This window comes from Vulpes vulpes, chromosome 4 (genome assembly GCF_048418805.1).
Source record: "Vulpes vulpes isolate BD-2025 chromosome 4, VulVul3, whole genome shotgun sequence".
Taxonomy (NCBI): domain Eukaryota; kingdom Metazoa; phylum Chordata; class Mammalia; order Carnivora; family Canidae; genus Vulpes; species Vulpes vulpes.
Genome location: NC_132783.1, coordinates 24,834,871 through 24,854,551, shown reverse-complemented (window position 1 = coordinate 24,854,551; position 19,681 = coordinate 24,834,871). Strand labels below are relative to the sequence as shown.

Sequence of the window (19,681 nt, the reverse complement as noted above, 5' to 3'; positions counted from 1 at the left end):
TGAGGGTAGGAAAGATGAAAAGGTTACTTCACGGTCAAGTGGTTACAAACATGGGCTTAGGAGTTAGGCTGTCTGGGTTCAAACCCTGTCTCCTGCATTTGACAATTTATTTAAACTTTCTGTGAGTTTCCTTATTTGTAAAATGGAGCTAATAGAGACCATCTAGTGTAGTTGCTTGAGGATTAAATTTTTTATATTTATATTTATAAAATATTTAGAACAGAGCTTGGCATATGATAAGTGTTCAAAACGTTGTAGGAGAGTAGAAACCACACACTGGGCTCTAGGAAAATTCCTTGGTTCAACTAATCCTGGTGCCTTATTGAACTAAAGTTATTGGATGGATTTTTCCAGGTCAATGTATTTGGAAGTTTCCACACAGGATCTTAGGGGTCTGTATATACACAGATACCTATATTAGAAAGAAAAAAATGTGTAAGAACAAGCAGATACCTGTCTATCATTCCCCTTGGCCATATATTTTTGACGTGACAATGCCTTTGGAATTACTATCTAGAAAAATGATTTTATCTGTTAATTGACTATGTTCCATAAAAATCTCCAAGCACAGAGATACAGGCACTTGGGTGTAATGTTGAAATAAAAAAAATGTGGAAAGATGTTGTTATCCATCATATTTATATTCATTGTGTCCTAAGTTTGAATCTAGATTATCCTTCAAGTGGGCTTCCTAAAAGATTTTTTTTATTTTATAAATCCCACTGAAGAGTTTAGCTCTAATTGTTCCATGAATCAGTGGAGCCATAGGGATTTTTGCACATGAGGTGGCTTTCATCTCAGTTTAGTTCAGTGTTTTCCACATGTGTTTCTGAATAGTAAGGAGTTCCAGAGTGGAGGATCCACGTTCCCCAGGCATTCCTTATAGGACTTGTAACTATTTAAATCTCAAGCCCACCTGCGAGTCAAAGTTATGAATTAACCAAATTAATCAATTAATCAACCAAAATAAATCAATGGTGGTTTTCATCTTTGAGGTCAAAGAGGATTAGGCAGAAATTATCAAAAACCCATTTCACCCCTTCTTACTCCTCAGAGAAACGGGAAGTATCCATGACTTACATATAAGACCTCCGGACCACTGATCTTGGATTGATGGATGGACAGATGGATGGATGGATGGATGGATGGATGGATGGATGATTTTTCAGTTGGGCTCAGTCTGTAGGCTAACAATTTTTTTGTTTTAGCCAGAATCTAAGGGAAAATGGTATGGACAAAATTTTAAGAAGGGAAATTGAAAATAACCTATGCTTCAAAGGCTAGAAAATATTTTGTAAATTAACGTTGAAAGTAACTTTTAAATCTTTCTGATCCAAGCTTATGTTTTTGTTTCGATTTCATCTGTCTTCCTCACACTCTTGAAAAGATTATTTATTTATTTATTTATCTATTTATTTATTTATTTATTTATTTTAGAGAGAGAGTAAACATGAGTGGGGGGCAGGGCAGAGGGAGCGAGGAATCCGACTCATTGAATGGGGAGCCCTACACAGGGGCATGATCTCAAGAGCCTGAGGTCGTGGCCCAAGCCAAAACCAAGAGTTGGATGCTTAACTGACAGAGCCACCCAGGTGCCCCTGGTTTGTCTCTCTTAAGAAAAAAAAAAAGCATATAACTGTTTTTATAAGTCATGTATCAGGTACCTTTCTTCAGCCCCTCAAACACTTTTTGAAGTATGCAAGTCATAAATGAATAATTAACTGCAATATTAGCCATAAAAATTATCTGTAATAAGTAACAAATCCAGCAATAGAAAATGAATTAATGGTTTTCCTACAAAGCTCTAAAATATACAGTGGTTACTCAATACTCACCATTCAAAAATATGGCTATTTGCTGCCTTTAGAGGAAGTGTTTTCAGGTTTCCAAGCCAGAGTTTGCTCAACACACACATTGCAAAGGCCCATCTAACCATTTTCTGTGTGTGCACAGAGGGTAATAGAGATGCGGGAGACATGATTTGCCCTGGAGCAGTGAGAACTGGTCTCTAAAGAGCACAGCTGCTCCCATAACATTTTTGAAATGAACTAACAGAGGTCTTGTTTGGGATCTTTCTAGGTATAAGAAAAACTTTAAGATAAAAAAGAAAATACCACTGAACACCATGTGGATTGCCAACTGCATGGATACAGTGGGAGATGCCAACATCCGTTCTGGGAGGTCCTTTGTGTTGGGCTGGCCCACGGTGAACTTCGTGGCCACCTTCAGGTAAGACCAATGCCTTGGTGTCCTGTATCTACATGGCTTGAAAAGGATAACATTGTAATCTATTGTCTACCAAGCTGGTGACTCACTTCTTGACCTCCCATGACACTTGTTTTGCCTTGTACTCTGCGTAAGAAGGTGCTTATATCCACAAGGAAACAAGTAGATAATGTATAGTGGGAACTACTGGAGTAATTTCCTTCGGTTTTGATCAATGGTTTTTCAAATTTTGTTGTCTTACCTTTATGATGACCTGCGAGATTTTGGTGGAGTGGGGTGAGGAGAAGAAAGCAGTGTGTTAAGTGCAACTGCGTAAAACAGGAATGAGGCTTGGGGTGTGGATGTTTCAAACAGAGATGCAAGTGTGGCATGATCCCTGTAAACTCAGAGGTGTCTGCTCAGGATATCCAGGGTCGAGAGCCACATTCCCATCCTCATGTCAGCCTAAGAATGTGTCTTACACAACTAAACTCTACTCAATGGAATCAAATGAATAATCTGAGTTTAGTGCCTCAATGGAATCATATTTTGTTTCAGATCGTTACCAACTAAGATAATCTGTACACAGCAATTCAGGCAACCTAGTATTCAATGGCATGATCAATTTATTTGTATAATTACATACTGTTGTTAAGGGAATTAACTTGGGAGTGTAAAAGCAATTTCTCAAATTTAATGGGACCCTTTAATAGTACTTGCTCAAGAAATCTATTCCGGTGATTTAAACATGCAGATACCTCCTGGGAATCAGAGGGCAGGATCTTGGAGAGGAGACCTTGAACCTCACTCTGTTGTAGTTGTCCCAAAAGAAAGAAAGAAAGAAAGAAAGAAAGAAAGAAAGAAAGAAAGAAAGAAAGAAGAAACCAAGTTTTTATCAACAATATACAAAATGTGGTACAGGAGCTAGGGACAGGAGGGAAGGGAGAGTGACTGCTTAATAGACACATGTTTGCTTTGGGGTGATAAACATGTTCAGTCACGATCGTTGCACAGAACGATGAATATAGTAAAGGTCACTAATGGTCAATTTTCTTTTATGTGTAATTTACCACAATAAAAAAGAATGCTGGTAAGTGATAAGTCCACGTGTGAATGAGCCTTAAGACATTTGCAACTTTGGATATTAAATGCTGTGAAAATTTTAGCAGAGAAAATATTAATCTTTAGTAATTTTGCATCAGGGGATTGATCTTTCTCAGAAGATCACAGTGATGAAGAATAAGGTTTTTAGGAACTAATTTAACATATTACAATCTGCCATATGCATAAGGAAATAAAACTATTACAGGTGTTTTTTTCCAAAAAAGATATTCTTGTTTCTGAGCCAAGACAGTTCCATCAAATTGCTAAATTTCTTAAATGTGATTTAATTTGAATGGTAATATTCTTTATATCTGAATAGCCCTTGCAGCTGCAGGAACACTCTGAGCTATAATTTAACCCCTTTCCAGTTCTGGAAACTAAATATCAGAGTGGTTAACAACGTGCCCGTGATCTCATAGCTTGCATCACATAGTCACAATTAAGTTTTCAGATTTGAAATCAACTTTTCTCCCTCTTTAGGATCTACTTCCCATTGCTTTAATACCACTCACAGAAGAGTGGAGTCCATCAAAACCACTCTAAGGGGAGTACAATTTACACATCCACATCCCTTAACAACGGGCTGCTCATATTTTTAGTCTGGAGTGGTGATCTTAATATGTTAGTAGGAGTATCGTACGTTCCTCAATTTTTTTCTTCTCATTTTTTAAATTGCAGCTCTTCAGAACAAAAGGAAAAATGGCGTTCTTACCTTCAAAGGTATTTTGTCAGTGTAATATTATAAGTCTTTAACCCATGATGAAAAAAATGTAGATCTCTTCAAAGCAGTGCCCCCAAACTATGTTCCCTCCCCTTAGTACGAATTGTTACACTATCCTCCAATGATTTCTTATTTAATTGTACCCTGCCCATTACTACAAATAACCTGCTCTCCTTTACATCCATATATTGCTTATTTTTTTTTATGAAATTCTGGTTATTACTCTCATCTTCCCCCACTTTCCAACCTCATGATTATAGCTAACATTATTCTCAAAACATATATTAAATTTCCATAAGTGCAGTTTACCCTACCAAGTAATGCTCAAAGCAACTTCTCATTCCTACATTTGAAGGTGCTAGTATGACCTCCGGTCTAGGCAGGAAAGCTTTGGTGCCTGGATCTGCTGGTCAAATCTCACATGACAAGAGTGATCTATTGTTTTCCTAGTCACAGCTTATTTTCCTGAAATATTTTTGCATGTTTCCTTCCAACCCCCAATTTTTTTTTTTTGCTGAGCTTATTTATATGCATTTAAAAATAACGAAGTATGTTGAAAATATGATCAACATAAATTGATTTGAAAGTAAGGTAATTTATCCTACTCTCTTTTGGGTTACTATCGAATTGGATTAGGTACATCATGCTAGCCAAAGAGAAGGAGCAGCCAAAAAGCATTCCCCTCAAAATCTTCACTGAGAACATCAAGAACTGTGCCTGTGTAAGTATTTTTAAGACCAACAATTAAATTCTGAGTTCCTAATTCTGACTGAATGAAAAAATGGGATAGAGGTGGAGACACAGAGAGGGAGGAAGCAGTGAGTTGGGGAGAGAGGAAGGAGAGAGCAAAAGGTAGGAAGAGAGAGAGAATATTTAGAAAAGTGCCATGAGGAAAAATGTATTTTCCCCCTCTCCATGTACTTCTTTATAGACCTAAAAACTGTGTCCTAGGTAACATGAAGCAAGAGGAATACATACTACAGTGCTTAAGCAAGGAAAGAGTATTGGATGTTATGTGTCTATGACATTTCTCTGGATCCTTCTAATTGCTTATAGTGGCTTATAATACAGTGATTTAGAAGGAACCATCATTTTTTCCAAGGGCCACCACTTACATACAGAATGGTCTGGATTGTCTCCACAGTCCTTTTTCCCCTCCAGATATTTTATTTAGTATAACTATAAACTCAGAGAAAAGTTGTAAATATAAAAGTAATACAAAAAACACCCCGTATACTCTTTATCCAGATTCATCTATTGGTAACACTTTATTCCATTTGCTTTATCATTTATTTTCTTTCTCTGTGTCTATTACATGTATGTGTATACATACGTTTGAGGGTCATACATATACTATAGCTCTTTTTCCTTAAACCTAAGCATTTCTTAAGAATAAAGATATTCTACAGTTATCACCTTTAGTGAATTTAACCTTGGCGTAATACTTTACTCTGCCATTCCCATTCTCATTTTGTCAGTTGACCTCAATAATGTCTCCTTTCTAGTACAGGATCCACTTAAGGATCAGGTGTTTTATTGAGTAGTTATGTCAAATGCAGAGGAGTTTCAAAAAGTCTTTTGTTCCAAGGAATATCAGGATTGAATTGAACTAAGAGGGATGACACTTTTAAGGGATCAGCATATTTCTATTTCAATTTCTTTATACTGTGGGGAGGAAAAAATCAAACCAATTGGCCCAGTTTTGTGTGTAAAATTTGATTTCTGAAATTGTAGTACAGTAACCAAGACATTTACAGTGATGAACAAGATACTTTGGGTATCTTTAAATGGTATTTTTTGTGGTTGTTGTTATAGTTCGAAGTAGCTCTAGATCACACAAAACAGCATTTGAAGGTGGAACAAAAAAGGTATTCCTGGCTAAAGCAAAAGCCATGCAAATAGTTTGATCTGTTGTTAAGTGCCAGCTAGATGCACTGCATGAAGGAGAGAATTCTCTAGCAGCAGAGCACATTCTTGTCTCTGCCTTTGATATCAATTGTGGCAGTGGTTTACATTCAGAACTTTCCTTGGAAAATTACCTTGAGATTTTTAAAAATCAACTTTATTGAGGTATAGTTTTGGTGAAATAAACATTTCTGATGTTCTTCACCCATTCTTAAAGATCCAAGTTTCCCACTGCACTGTTTCACTTCATCCTAGAAAGATGATTCTTAGCATTCCTTGTGCAGAACTGCTGCAAACAGATTTACTTAATTTCTTTTATCTGAATATGGCTTTATTTCACACTGACTCTTGAAGGATATTTTTGGGGGTGTAGAATTTTGTTTGCAAATTTTTTTCCTTTTAGTCCTTTAGAGATGTTCCAGTCTTTTGGTCTTGATGCTTTCTGATGAGTAGTCTGTGATTAAACATTAATCCTCAGTAGGTGATTTGTCATTTTTTCTCTAGCTGCTTTCAAGTTTTCTCTTTATTTTTGGTTTTTAGCAGAGTGGCTATGAAGTTCCTAAGCATGGTTGTCTTTGAATCTGTCCTATTTGACATATTCTGAATTTCTTGAATTTGTAAATTTATGTCTTCACCAAATTTGGGAAATTTTAATCATTATTTCATCAAATATTTCCTTCCTCATTATTTCTCTTTCTCTCCTCCTGACAGTTCCATTCTTTGCATATCAGACACTTTCACATTGTTCAGAGATCCCTCAGGCTCTGTAATTTTTTTTCAATCTTTTCCCCCCTTTTCTTCTTCACACTGGATAATTTCTAGTATCTATTTTCAAATCACTGACTTCTTTTCATCATCTCCATTATGCAATGTAGCCTAGTCAATAAATTTTTTAAAAATATTTTTCAAAAAAAATAAATAAATAAAAATATTTTTCCGATAAAAATTTCTATGTTAAATATTTTTCCTCTCAAATAAGGAAAAGTCATTAATACTTCTTATTTCTATACTATGATGCCTCTATTTTTGTTTAATGTGAACATATTTTCATTTGTATCATTGAGCATTATTGTAATAGCTGTGTTTGGCTAATAGTCTAAGCATCGAGATCATCTCAGGTGTGGCTTCAGCTCTTGAAAATTGATCTCATTTTCCTGGTTCTTCATATATTAAGTAACAGTTTTGACTCATGAACATAACCTAAGTTTTCTTTTTCTTTTGAATTATTTCAAAAAATAGTTTATTTTTCTGAAGTTATTTGTTTAGAGAGAGTTCTATCTAATGGAATTTGTCTGTTGGGAGAACCTACAACATGCAGGAAAATATACATACATCCCTTAAATTACTATTTGAATTGCTATTTGAATGATTATTGAATTACTTTGGGACCATCTGTGATATCAAGCAATTGCATTCAATTCATAAGAAGAAAAATACAATGAAAGGACAAGGAGTGATTTATGAAAGAGTTTCTTTTAACTTTGCTTTTAATATTTTCAAGGCCTGTGGGTGTCCACTTGTGCTGTTTCTTCTTTATGCACTGTTTCCCGAAGGACACAGGCCCCATTGCCTAAACATGTTATAAAAACTGTATGCATAGTAAATGTTCTGGTTACATATTCTCTTATATGACTTTCGTAATTTTTGTAATTCAGATAGTTTGTAATTCAGATAGTCTTATAGATCCATCTCAGATTGCTATTAACCCCTTTCAGAAAATTTTCTTTAAACTTTTCCTAGCTGTATGGAGCAGTTTCTCAATGTATGGTCTGATAGAGAGGTATTAGAAGTACCTACTTGCTGGCAGAGTTGTGAATGGAACATCAACTTCTAACATTTCCAGTCTCATTTCCTAGATTCATCAGTCTTAAGAGATTGCAACAATGGAAGTCTTAGTTAACCATGATGCCTGACAAAGAAAATATGGACTAAATAGTAGTTTTTAAAAAGTGTCTTTCATAGCCAGTTCTTATCTGATTTTACTGAAACCGACTATGTAATTACAAAGGAACTAAGCCAAAAAAAAAAAAAAAACCCAGAAACAAACAAACAAAGGAACTAAGCCATACTATACAAACACAACTCAGTAAGAGAGGAAAGTATCTAGTGCCTTCCTTTAATACTATCCCCCTCCCACCATTTTGGAAATAGCCTTATGGAGCTGAGGGTCACCCCATGTGCCCTCTTAGAATTCTCAATTTTTCTCTTCCTTGCTTCAGCTGCTGTATTTTGTATGCCACAAATTCTTGGAGGGAAATATATGTTTTACTGACATGTTTCCTACTAGCTTCATGTTATATAAAAAAATGAAAATATAATTAAGGGTTCGTGTTCTACACGTGCTTTACTTTGTCATTACCTGGAAACAAGCTTTACTTTTGGAGTATGGATAATAATTTGACAATTATTTGGTCACATGCTTTAAATTTTAAAAAAATTGTAGCAATTTTTCTTATTTATTTTTTACAGTCCGTAACTGTAACAGTGACAAATTCCGACACAGCAAATGACACTATCAACATGTTACTAACAATGCTGGGAATAACCGTAAGTTGCCTACTATCTATTTTTAGTTTACGAACCAACTTTGACTTTTGAGTTTTGTGAGTGTGTGTGTGTGTGTGTGTGTGTGTGTGTGTGTGTAGGTGTTGTGCACCTCCCATCATAAGACAGCTGATTATTGTGGATAACATACTCATATTTTTCCTTCCAACTTTAGAAATTGAAGGCAGCGAAGCTATAGTATTAGCTTATACATGAGTGCTATTCTTATATTCCCATTTGAAATTTTCTGCAAATTCAAAGTTATAGCCTAAAATTGGACTATAATTTTAGAGTGCTAATAACAATATGCAGTTTACTGTATATATTTTAAATACAGACAATAAAGATGTTTCTAAGTTTCTTTTTTATTGTTGTTTCTAAATTTCTAAATATTTCCTCCTCTATTGGACTCTTCTTTCTGTGTTTTCAATTCTGATACGTCTCCATCCCTATTGACCCTAGTTATCACACAAGGAAGGACTCAATCCGTTTAATGAATCCTAAATTACATGTTCTGTTGTACATTTTGACATAAAGACTACATGGCTACAAGCTACCTCCTTTTGATGCAGATCCTGAGGATGAAGCAGCTCATACCCTTTAGCAACTGGTCAAGACAAAGACAAGTTCTGAATAAGACCATGGATCTGGGGCTGATCTCTTTTTATGAAAGAGAAAGATATTTGAGGATGAGGTTTTATAAGGGAAAAAAGAGGGACAGTGATAGATGGAGAGAACCAAAGGGAGCACTTGGAAAGCACAGCTTCTTATCCAAAATCCTCTGTAAATGTGATGTGACATAATCATAAGATTGTTTGTAAATTCTATCTGAGCCAATGGTATAATAAAGGCCTTTAAAATTTCAGAGCAACGAGAATTTGGCAGAAGAAATCAATGATTTCTGTACAAACAACATTTAATAATACATCCAAAATAAAATTGAATTTATATGTACTGACTAAAGCACATCTTTACATACGTTTCTAACCTGTATGATATAGAAACCCTAAGTAAGAATTAAATCCTGGAAAAGAGAGTGAGTGGTTTGAGGGATGAAGGTGGGGAGATTGACTAATGATTTAACTCATTTTATTTCATGTTTGTGATTTTCTTTACTTAAAGCGATCAATGTCACTAGGCAAAGAATTTCTATTTTAATGAAGAACTGGGCTTATTTGGCTTTATGTATACCTGATTTAAAGGATTCCAGCATGGCATTTCCAAACCCTACCCTACCTTATTAGCTCTTACTTCTTATTTGCAACACAATCTTGAGCAGATTTAGCTGTGTGTGTGTGTGTGTGTGTGTGTGTGTGTGTATCTGTGTCTGTGCCCATACCTATGACATTCCTTCATAAGGTGAAGGCCATGATTTTTAATCAGGAGTCAAGGGCACATGATAACTATTACCAATAATTCCATTTCAAACGTTTTTTTGCTTTAGTCTCCAGGAAGACTCTTTAAAATAGTTCAGCAATCTTTATAATTTAGAATTGTTTGTTTCAAACAATTGGGATTTTCAGTATTACTGGGCAATAATTGTGCTGGGAGTAATCATTTTCTGCATCTGACATGCTGCCTAGAGTCCTCATCCTTTCTCTCCCTAAAGTGGAGTTTGCCTGCCCCAAAGCCAGTGGCAGACTTCCGTCCACTATCTCCTCAATGTCTCTTGGGCATTTGTCTCCTTTGGCTCAGGGCTGCTGAGCTATTGATGCCTCTCAAGTTACTTTGCTCAGGATTAGTCATAGCAGAGTATATGGCTCTCTGGACAACATGCATCTCTGGGCAGGGACATTTGGAGACAAAGGCCAACGCTATCCAAGGAGTCTAGAGACAGCAGAAGAGAGGACTCTGAGATGAGACTTTTACTCCATAGTAAAGGGACACAAATCTCATTTCTTACACCATGGGCCACCCACAAAGTGAGGGGCTGGCTGTACTGTGGTTTCCCGGTCTTTATCAAAAATTGCAAGAATCTGGGACAGTCTATTGGAAGCTGTGAGGGGAACTAGTTAACAAGTACTATAGCTACCTCCATGGACCAAATACCATTTATCCTGGCCCCAATTCTTTCTTTTTGGAAACACAGATATGCTAAGGAAATGTGTTCTTCAAGTACTGTGAAAGATATGTTTTGACACCTAGTTCTTTTTGTTTCCAAGGGCTCTGAGAACGACTTCCAGCTGTGGGCGAGTTCTGGCAAGGAAAAACTTCCACTAATTGGTAAGTGTCAGGGAAAATCTAAGATGGGATTGATTAGGTTCAAAATTGTAACTCTAAGTTTCAAAGTAATGGTTGTTCTTTCTTAAGCTTCAAAATCCTTAAAAGTGAAAATCACATGCAATATTCACTCACATGTTTAATAAAGAATTACCAGGTACTGTTGCCCAGGCATTGATAACATCTCTTCATTCAGCAGCTATGATTTAGTGAGGGAGAGAAATGTAAATTTTTGTTTCTACTTCTTTTTACCTGACAAACAGAGCTGTCTTGAAAAAGTGTGATTATTTACTATTTACTTACTTATTTACTCATTAGGTATGAAAGCAAAATGGATTGGAATTTTTCCCATACATTTATTTTTCATATGTCAATTTTGAATTCTAGTTCCTAACTGCTAAGAAGCCTCTATTTGTGAGAATTCTCTAAAATCCAGTTATGTCTCTGAATCCAGGTACAGATATGTATTTAACACCCCTGCCCTGTGCCCAGTTTTCTCTGCATCATAAGGAAAATGAGATAATCACATTTAAACTCCTCTCATCTTCACTGATGAAATCGCCTGCACTTTGCTGTTTCTCAGGTTTTTTCCATCACTGTTCTTAAGGTTATTGATAAACAGATTGCACCTCTTCTAAAATAGTTATTAGCACAAGTTCTCTGAAAAAAAAAATCTTTGGATTAGCAAAATTGTTTAGTGTTTCCAGTAATGGAAGGGTTTAAAGAAAAAGAAAAAGAAGACAGGATTGGTAGCAGGCCTTGAAGTATAGTAATGGATGGTAATGGTGACAATAATCTCTTCTAGAAATCTTAAAGCATTCCTTCTTACATGAAATTTTTTATCCTTTTAATAAACCTGTGAAGCTATAACTCTTTTTCAAATAATCTGGAAATCTAAACAACCAATTTCCTTTTTTTAAAAAACAACCAATTTCTTTCTGCAAAATATATATTCCCAGTCTTAGACTATAGAGTCACAAAGCTCATCACTGAGAACAAAACCCCTCAGTACCACTTCCTGTTTTGAATTAATGTTGACATCTTTGTAAAAGTTGGACAGGGGCAGCCCTGGCGGCTCAGTGGTTCAGCGCTGCCTTCAGCCCAGGGTGTGATCCTGGAGAGCTGGGATCGACTCCCACGTTGGGCTCCCTGCATGGAGCCTGCTTCTTCCTCTGCCTGTGTCTCTGCCTCTTTCTCTCTCTCTGTTTCTCATGAATAAATAAATAAAATCTAAAAAAATAGTTGCTTAGCAGTAAAAAGGAAAAAAGTTAAATACTTATATATGTTTTAATAAAGTGCATTAATTTAGATAAAATGATGTAGATGGTAACTTTTGAGACTTTGAATAGCTTCACACACGAACGCAGCTCTAAGGAATCTGAAGAGCCTGTCGTTCATGATGATCCATTAGAGCATTCAAAAATGCATTTTTTAAAACATACTCTCAATTCTCAATTGTGGATTAACTCCTGGTTATCTTGGTTTGGTTGTATTGCTGTCATAGAAGCTTCTTTTTCCTTAATGGAGCGAAGTCCCTGTGATTCTTGTGAACATTGCATTCATGACGGATGAAAAGAACAGCAAAAGCTCCTTTAGGTACATTCAGTAATAAATCTGGAATGACAGAATGAGAATTTTCATTCTATTCTTAAAAAATGAAATCCATATCATTTCATAGGGTCTTTGAGAATTCTCTAGAGAGGAAAAACAATTTAAAGCATAAAAGAGCAAAACAAATCACTTGGCAGGCAATTCTGGATAGCTCTGGGTGTGGTTTTCTATTCTCTAACCATCGTTTTACAGTTTGCTTCTGGGTTTCCCACTCTGCACACCCTTCCTTCTGATCATTGCCTGGCAGGACACCCCATAGAGGGAGGGCAGCAGTGGAAGGGAACCATAAAGCATAAGGGCAACCCATCCCACTACTCTAGAGTAGCTCTGGCTGGAGAATTGACAAAAGGAAATGAACAAAAAATCTGTTCGACTGACATTCTGTTGGAGAGAATAGTGAAGATAGCAATTCTATATATATATATACTCCAAATATTTAAAAATTTATTAACCAAAAAATAAAAATAAAAAATAAGAATATTAACCACCAATGCTTATTAATATATTCACTCTGATAAGTTTGTGTGTGGACAAGCATTTCAAAGAATTAGTGTAAGGCTCGACGGGGTCAAGTAATTTGCCTAAGATGTATAGATGGAGTTAGTGTCAAGGCACAAACTAGAAAACCTTCAACATTCTCAGATAGTTACCCAGCAAAAGTCAGCATTGTTTATTGCACTCATGAATATATGTATTTCAAGCAAAGTAACATGCTTTCAATTGTTTTCTCTTCTTAAAATCTTTCCCTTGGGCACACGCTTTCTGTAAGGTGTTCCCACAAGGGTGCATATGATGCTCACTGAGGAGGCACAGCCTTCTTTATCTAGAAGTCCCAGAAAAATACCAACATATACAAATAGGGTGATGCTTACACTCAGGTTTGGTTTGATGACAAAAATACCAACATATACAAATTTTTTCTTGATGACAAGAATACCAACATATACAAATAGGGTGATGCTTACACTCAGGTAGTTTGATGACAGCCATCACCATCATCCTAAATATTCAGGTTTCTTTCCATACAGGACATGAACATCCCTATGGAATTAAAATGAGCCATCTTCCATCTACTAAAGCACTGCCAAAGGAAGCAGAGGACTCCATCTCTCCTTCCCCAACTCAGGAGGCCCTCCTTCTGGAGCAGAAGATCACAGAGATGCAAATCCATTTCATACTGAAGCCCAGGCACCCAGCCCAGAACAAGCAAGGGAGAGGTGAGCCGCTTGCTTTTCTTCAAGTGCCTTCCCTTGGCTCATGTCTCCATGCTTAAACACAATTCAGACACACAGTTTATTCTTTCTGGGTGAGCTTATTGTCATCAATGAGGAGGAACAGTATAGGAAAGAATGCAAAAACTACCCAAAATCAAGCTTAGAAAAATTCAAAAGTCTGACATCAAGACCCAACTCATTTCTATGAAGGTTGTTTCCTTGTTTTAAATCTTTTGGGAAGACCTTTAACTCCTGTCTTTCTCTATACCCTCAGAGCACTTTCAAGGCTGCCCTGAGCCATGCCTTGTGCTGAGTAGTATATCATATATTTAGTTTAACGAGTTGTAGGTAGCATCATTTATGTTAAAGTTGAGCAAACCGAAGCTTTAAAATGCTGAGCTTCATAAGTGGCAGGACCAGGATGCTTCTGGTGCAGTGCTGGCACCCACATGAGTGGAGGTGGTGATGCACTCACTACATCCCAGAAAAGCCAAGTGGCCGGGTGTTCAAGGTTATTTGGTGAAATGTTCCTCATGTGCTTATCCTTCGAAACCTTGGCTCATCTCTGGACTCTTCAAAAATCAGTTATTTAAGCAATGTTAAGGAATCTTCAAAGGAAAACATTCACAGCTGAGCACTAGAAACTTTGAACTCAGCTTTTCACTGCTGGTCACCTTTTCTTTGGAAAGCTCTTCCTTCATAGGGAATGTTGAGTAATTAAAAATCATCTCTGGAAACTGGTGCCTTCGTATATATATATAATATATATATGCATTCATAACCTCTATAAGTGCATTCATAACCTCTCATTGTTTTTTTCGCTTCTATGATTTCTTTCAAGCCTGGGACTTGTGTGTAGATGTATATTTACATATATGTTTGAGTGTGTGTGTGAGGAAGTAGGTTTCCACACTTCATTGTGGTTTAGGCTCCTTTCAGTAAATGTTAAACCTATTTAACCAAAAACATCATCTCTGGGTGGGTTAGTGGGATATGACAAGAAAACACAGCCACCACATAGCCAGCATGTAATGACAACATCCCAAGGACCCTGACTGCAGCAAGTCATCCTTGAAGATGGCCCAGAGCAGAGGAACATAGAAGTAGGGCTCAGGCAGATTGTGTCCTGAGAAGCAGATCCTTTGGATGGTAGAAACTTGAGCACTCAGAAACCAAAGAGGAAATCTGGGGCTGAGGGGAGACTGGCTGTGAAAGCAGAGGATTACCAAACTCAGCCTGATTTGCATACCAAATCCTTCTAGCTTTTAAAATCAGATCTGACACCTGAACCCACTGATCACTCCAGTAGAAAACACATCTACAGGTTCAGTGCCTCCTGATGCCTTGTAACTGGCAGTAACTGATGACACAGGGAGTACTCACCTTGAGTCTGATCGAGTCTCTAGGTTTAACCATCAGTCTGAAGGATATGACCAAGAACTTATCAATGCCATGAGGATGCTGTTAGCCAACATCAGGACGTGGAGAGTTCTACACAACAAATGACTCAGTTTCACTCTTCTAGCCACTACAACGAACACGCTGCAAAATGGCAATGGTGAAAATAATGCTAAGTGAATTAAAATACACTAATCTCCCTTCTTCCTTAGATTCAGGCCAGACCATGAAAAGCACTGCTTTCAGAGACTGGGCCTTTTGGCGGCGCTCTGGCACTTGCCAGAAAAACCAGTGCAGAGTTGCACCATCGGCAATACCACAACAGCTCTTTGGGGTTTCACTCACAAATATATGTGATAAGGACAACTTGCCCTTCCCAATACTGGTAGGTCTCAGTTTGGTCTTTTTTTTACCTTCCTGAGGAGAGGGACCTTGGAGAGGCAAAGTGTTCTCATGCAAACCTACCCTCAAATGGAGAAATCATTAGACAGTCCCTGGATTTGGCTGAGAAGCTTTGCTAGTGTCATTTGATTTACCTACTGAAGAGTCATTTGGCCAATACAGCAGAACAACGTTTTGCCTATTCCACTTGTTTCCACCGAGACCCATGTAGGCCTGTTCAGATCAGTCAAAATGGACTCTGTGTGCATGAATCATCTTCACATTCTGCTGTTGTCTTCCTGAACTCACAGTAGTCTCAGGTCTCCTTCAACGGAGTCTACTTAATCTAACAACTGAAAACATCTTACCTAAGCATAAAGACTCATCCTGAGGCATATATGAATCTGCTAATTCTAAAAGAGGATGTTAAATGACAGCCACAGAGTTTGCCCTTGTTATCTCAAATCGGTGTACTGAATTGTCAGTGTGGAAATTTCCTGAGTACCCAGGACCTCTGCAACCCTACACTACATTTGGGAATGTTATCCTAGGTGTGAAGAAATTAACCACGTTAGTTCCATGCTTGCTACTACCCCGTCCTTGCATCACATCAATTTTAGGGGGTAGCTAGAACTATTATCCTCCATACTTTACAAATGAATTAGCTTTCAGTACAGTTCACATTTGCCCCAGGTCACACAAATGATCAGAAGCATAATAGGTTTCCGATCCCTTGGTCTATCAGACTCCAGCCCTTATTATCTTTCTACACTGCAGGGAGGGGACATGAAGATAGAGCAAAGGACAGTGAAAGACTCATGAAGGAAATGTAATCAGATAATAAGAAGAGAGCTTTTGAGCTTTTTTTTTTTTTTAAGGAAGAAGGGAAATAGAGATAGTTGGAATGGAGGATACAATCACTTAAAGAGGAATCAACAAATGGGAAATGAGTATGGCAAAAAGATTTCCATACTGGGGGAAGAGCATCTATGTAAGAGAATAAGGAGCCAAGACTGGTAAAGTAGGAGACAGGCGAGGATTCCACAAAGGCCTTGAAACACAGAAGTTTGATTTAAAAGGGCAAATTCAATGAAAAAGCTGATTAAAATAAGTGATTACAATGTTTCAGTGTATGACTGTACGGTGGATTTTTGGGTAGAAACTATAGAGAGACATTGACTAAAGAATCTAAATTGACTTTAGTCCTTCCAGCTCTAAAACCGTATACCATCCAATAGCCTAGCTCTTTCTAAAAGGAAACAAGCTTCTGCTCTGGGCTTGGGATACAAAATGTATATGCTCTTCTTTTTTTCCTACAGGATATGCTTTCCGTGATCAATCGGAAAGGACCACTCCTGGAAGGCATCTTCAGAAAATCAGCCTGTATAAAATCCTGCAGAATCCTAAAAGAGAAACTAAATTCTGGGGACAGAGTTAACTGTTACAGCAAATCTGTTCATGTGGTAGCATGTGTTTTAAAGGTGGGGAAAGGTCTAGCTTTACCACACATGGGTAACTGAAGCTGTGATGGTGTCTTTCATTATGATTGCCCAGGAACCAACATAGGCATAACTGATTAAGAACTTGTCAAACTGGAAAACACTTCATGAAATCAAATTTAAGGAAGCTACTGTAGGAGTTAAAAGCCCCATACATTAGAAATACTTTCTGTTTTCACCACAAACAGCCTACCTGAGGACTCCATGCAAAATACTAATACTAATATGATACTATTAATACTAAGAAATTTCAAAATATACACTCACACATACATAATATTTACCAAAGCAAACATCCTGCTTTGGATGACATCCTCACCACGATCCTAATGAAGGCAGTTTCCAAAAGAAAAATCATACGAAAAATTTGAGAATAGGTAGGGAATTTCACAATAGTAAGCAAATGTTTACTTTATGAGGAATCCAAAAAGGCTCAGTGAGGTGACCAAATCATTCTTAACCATCATTGTCGCATTGTCTCCTGTTTCTTGATGCCTTTTACTTTATAAGTCATGGAGGAATGATTTTGCCATTTGTGTCTCCTTTCACCACATCCTAGGCATCCTTTAGTTAATATTTGTGATGTCTAGCCCACCATCCAAGGTTATAACGACATGTTAGCCAGCTCTTGCTACATGCCAGTTTTGATAAACCTAACTTTTGGAGTAGGTGCAACAGACAAAAGTAGATTGGAATTCTGAAAATTCAATAGATCAACTCAAGAACTATATTAATTTGGAAATTATACAGCTACATCACAGATATCCCATTCTATTGCTAAAATGGGAATGGAGAAAGAAGTGAGAACTAGAATAGAGAATTTAATCCATCTACCTTGGCACTTGCTATCAGCTCTCAACAAAACTAAGTTAAGGCAGTAATGATGACACTCTTACAATCAAGGTCCTATGTGGTCCTTCCTTGTCACATTTGGTCTTTTCTTGTCCCTCATTTTCGTTCAACTATATGAAAGATACCAATAGTCCCTGACCACTACTACACTGAGGTCCAGTAAAACACACCACTAAATATATATATAGGCATCAAGAGACAGGGGAAAGAATGATGATACATTAGGTACTCGAATAGCATGATAAGTGTTGCCCTCTTGAAGGTGCACACATGGAATTGATGTTTCTAGCAAGGTTTAATAGGGTCTTTTCTATTCCCGTGTTATAGGCACAGACTAGGAAGATGGTGACCACGTGTGCATAGAGTTCTTAGACATTCCTGAAGCTTTCCCTACTTAAAGTTGACTAATCTTTGTGGAGAATCAGACTCTGCAACCTTGGCCTGAATAGTATCATGCCAAACTATCTGGAGAATTGGCCTACACTAGAAATGAATACATCCTCAGGACCATCACGAGTTTGCCATTAGACTCTCTACTTTTGTATAGTTCAGGAAAGGAAGAATGATACAATTATGAGAGTAGCTTATGTAGTAGTTTGCAGAAAAGCACACAAAAGAGTAAGTGCTATATGATACAAGGGAGCTTTGTCCTCATTTACACTGAAGCCTAGGCTCTGCTTTGATGCTTTCATGTTTGTTGGAGAAAATCCACACACCTGCTTTTGCACGTACAAGTCAATGGAGAATCAGAGCAGAGTTCCATGTGGGTCACAGTTTGGGTATCTATGACGGAAGTAAGACTGAACTGAAGTTTGCAACTAAGTGTTTTCTCTGTAATATTTCCAATATATATTTTGTATATGTGAGTGTGTCTGTGTGTATTTTTCTTTTATCCACATAAGGATTTTCTTGAAAATATTGAAGGCAGTTTACTTTCATCGGACCTCTATGAAAAATGGCTTCGTGTTCTTGACGAAGTGACAGAGAAGAAAAAAATAAATGCAGCCCAGAGGTAATGATGCAATAATTACTCTACTCTGGTCATGGCTCAGAAATACAGCCAATATACTATTAGGAATATATTGGTTTACTTCTTGCCACTTTGACCACTAAAATAACATTCAATGCCACATAGTTTCAATTCTTGTCACCCATGGAGGGCAGTTTCAGAATACAGACATGCCTTATGGCTATTATTGTACTTCTCCTGACCTTATTAACATTGACTCATTAGTCATTGTATAACTTCTGAATATATGAAACTGGTAGACAAAAGTCAGTGGCCAAAGAGATGCCAGTGCATCAACAGCCAGTGGCATAACCTAAAGTTTGTCAAACATTTAAACGGAGTGGGTTAGCTCAGAAATTGAATTCGGTAAAACATTTTTGTATACGTTCATGCCTGGAACTCTGCTACAGCAGGCTGTATACTAGATCTAGAAAGATGTTCTCTGCTCTCCATCTCTATACTTCCAGCTGCTAAGTGCAGTGACTTGCCTTATTTAAAAGTGCATCTTTCTGACTTCAGGCTTCTAGCCCAGCTGCCAAAAGTGAACGTTGTTCTCTTGCGATACCTTTTCGGAGTGCTCTACAACATTGAGCAACAATCCTCATCCAATCAGATGACAGCTTATGAATTATCAGTGTGTATAGCCCCAAGCCTTCTTTGTCCACCTAATTCCTGCAGGTTGGAATTGGAAGAGAACTTCAAAAAAAAGGTAGGGAGAGCTCTCATATGTGTCCCCTCGGGTTTATAATCCAGGCTTTGAATCTGAAATGTGTAGTAGTAAATTGGATGGATCAGTTCTGAAAAGTGCACATCTTCCTAGGCTTTCTTGGAATGGCAGGTTTGTTATGCTTCTCTGGTGGAATATGGGAAGGGGTCTTAACGTGGGAAACGCAGAGCAGTTCAGTCACTTCTTTCCCATCCAGGAGATTCAATACTAGACTGACTAAACAAAAGAGAGAGGAGTGATGTAATATGGTAGAAAAGACCTGGGCTCCAGAGTTTGACAAGCCAAGGTTCA

General features: G+C 37.4%; 1 protein-coding gene across 1 annotated transcript in view; it reads left to right on the top strand.

Annotated features, from left to right (window-relative positions):
* Positions 1-19,411, top strand: part of LOC140598729 (rho GTPase-activating protein 20-like) — a 53,269-nt gene extending 33,858 nt beyond the window's left edge. Inside the window, exons 8-17 of the mRNA XM_072757257.1 lie at positions 2,080-2,229; positions 3,988-4,029; positions 4,667-4,751; positions 8,405-8,482; positions 10,642-10,702; positions 13,339-13,527; positions 15,135-15,307; positions 16,623-16,784; positions 18,557-18,666; positions 19,183-19,411. Coding sequence (XP_072613358.1) covers positions 2,080-2,229; positions 3,988-4,029; positions 4,667-4,751; positions 8,405-8,482; positions 10,642-10,702; positions 13,339-13,527; positions 15,135-15,307; positions 16,623-16,784; positions 18,557-18,666; positions 19,183-19,411 — 1,279 coding nt within the window. The remainder of the gene's footprint in view (positions 1-2,079; positions 2,230-3,987; positions 4,030-4,666; positions 4,752-8,404; positions 8,483-10,641; positions 10,703-13,338; positions 13,528-15,134; positions 15,308-16,622; positions 16,785-18,556; positions 18,667-19,182) is intronic.
* The last annotated feature ends 270 nt before the right edge of the window (positions 19,412-19,681 follow it).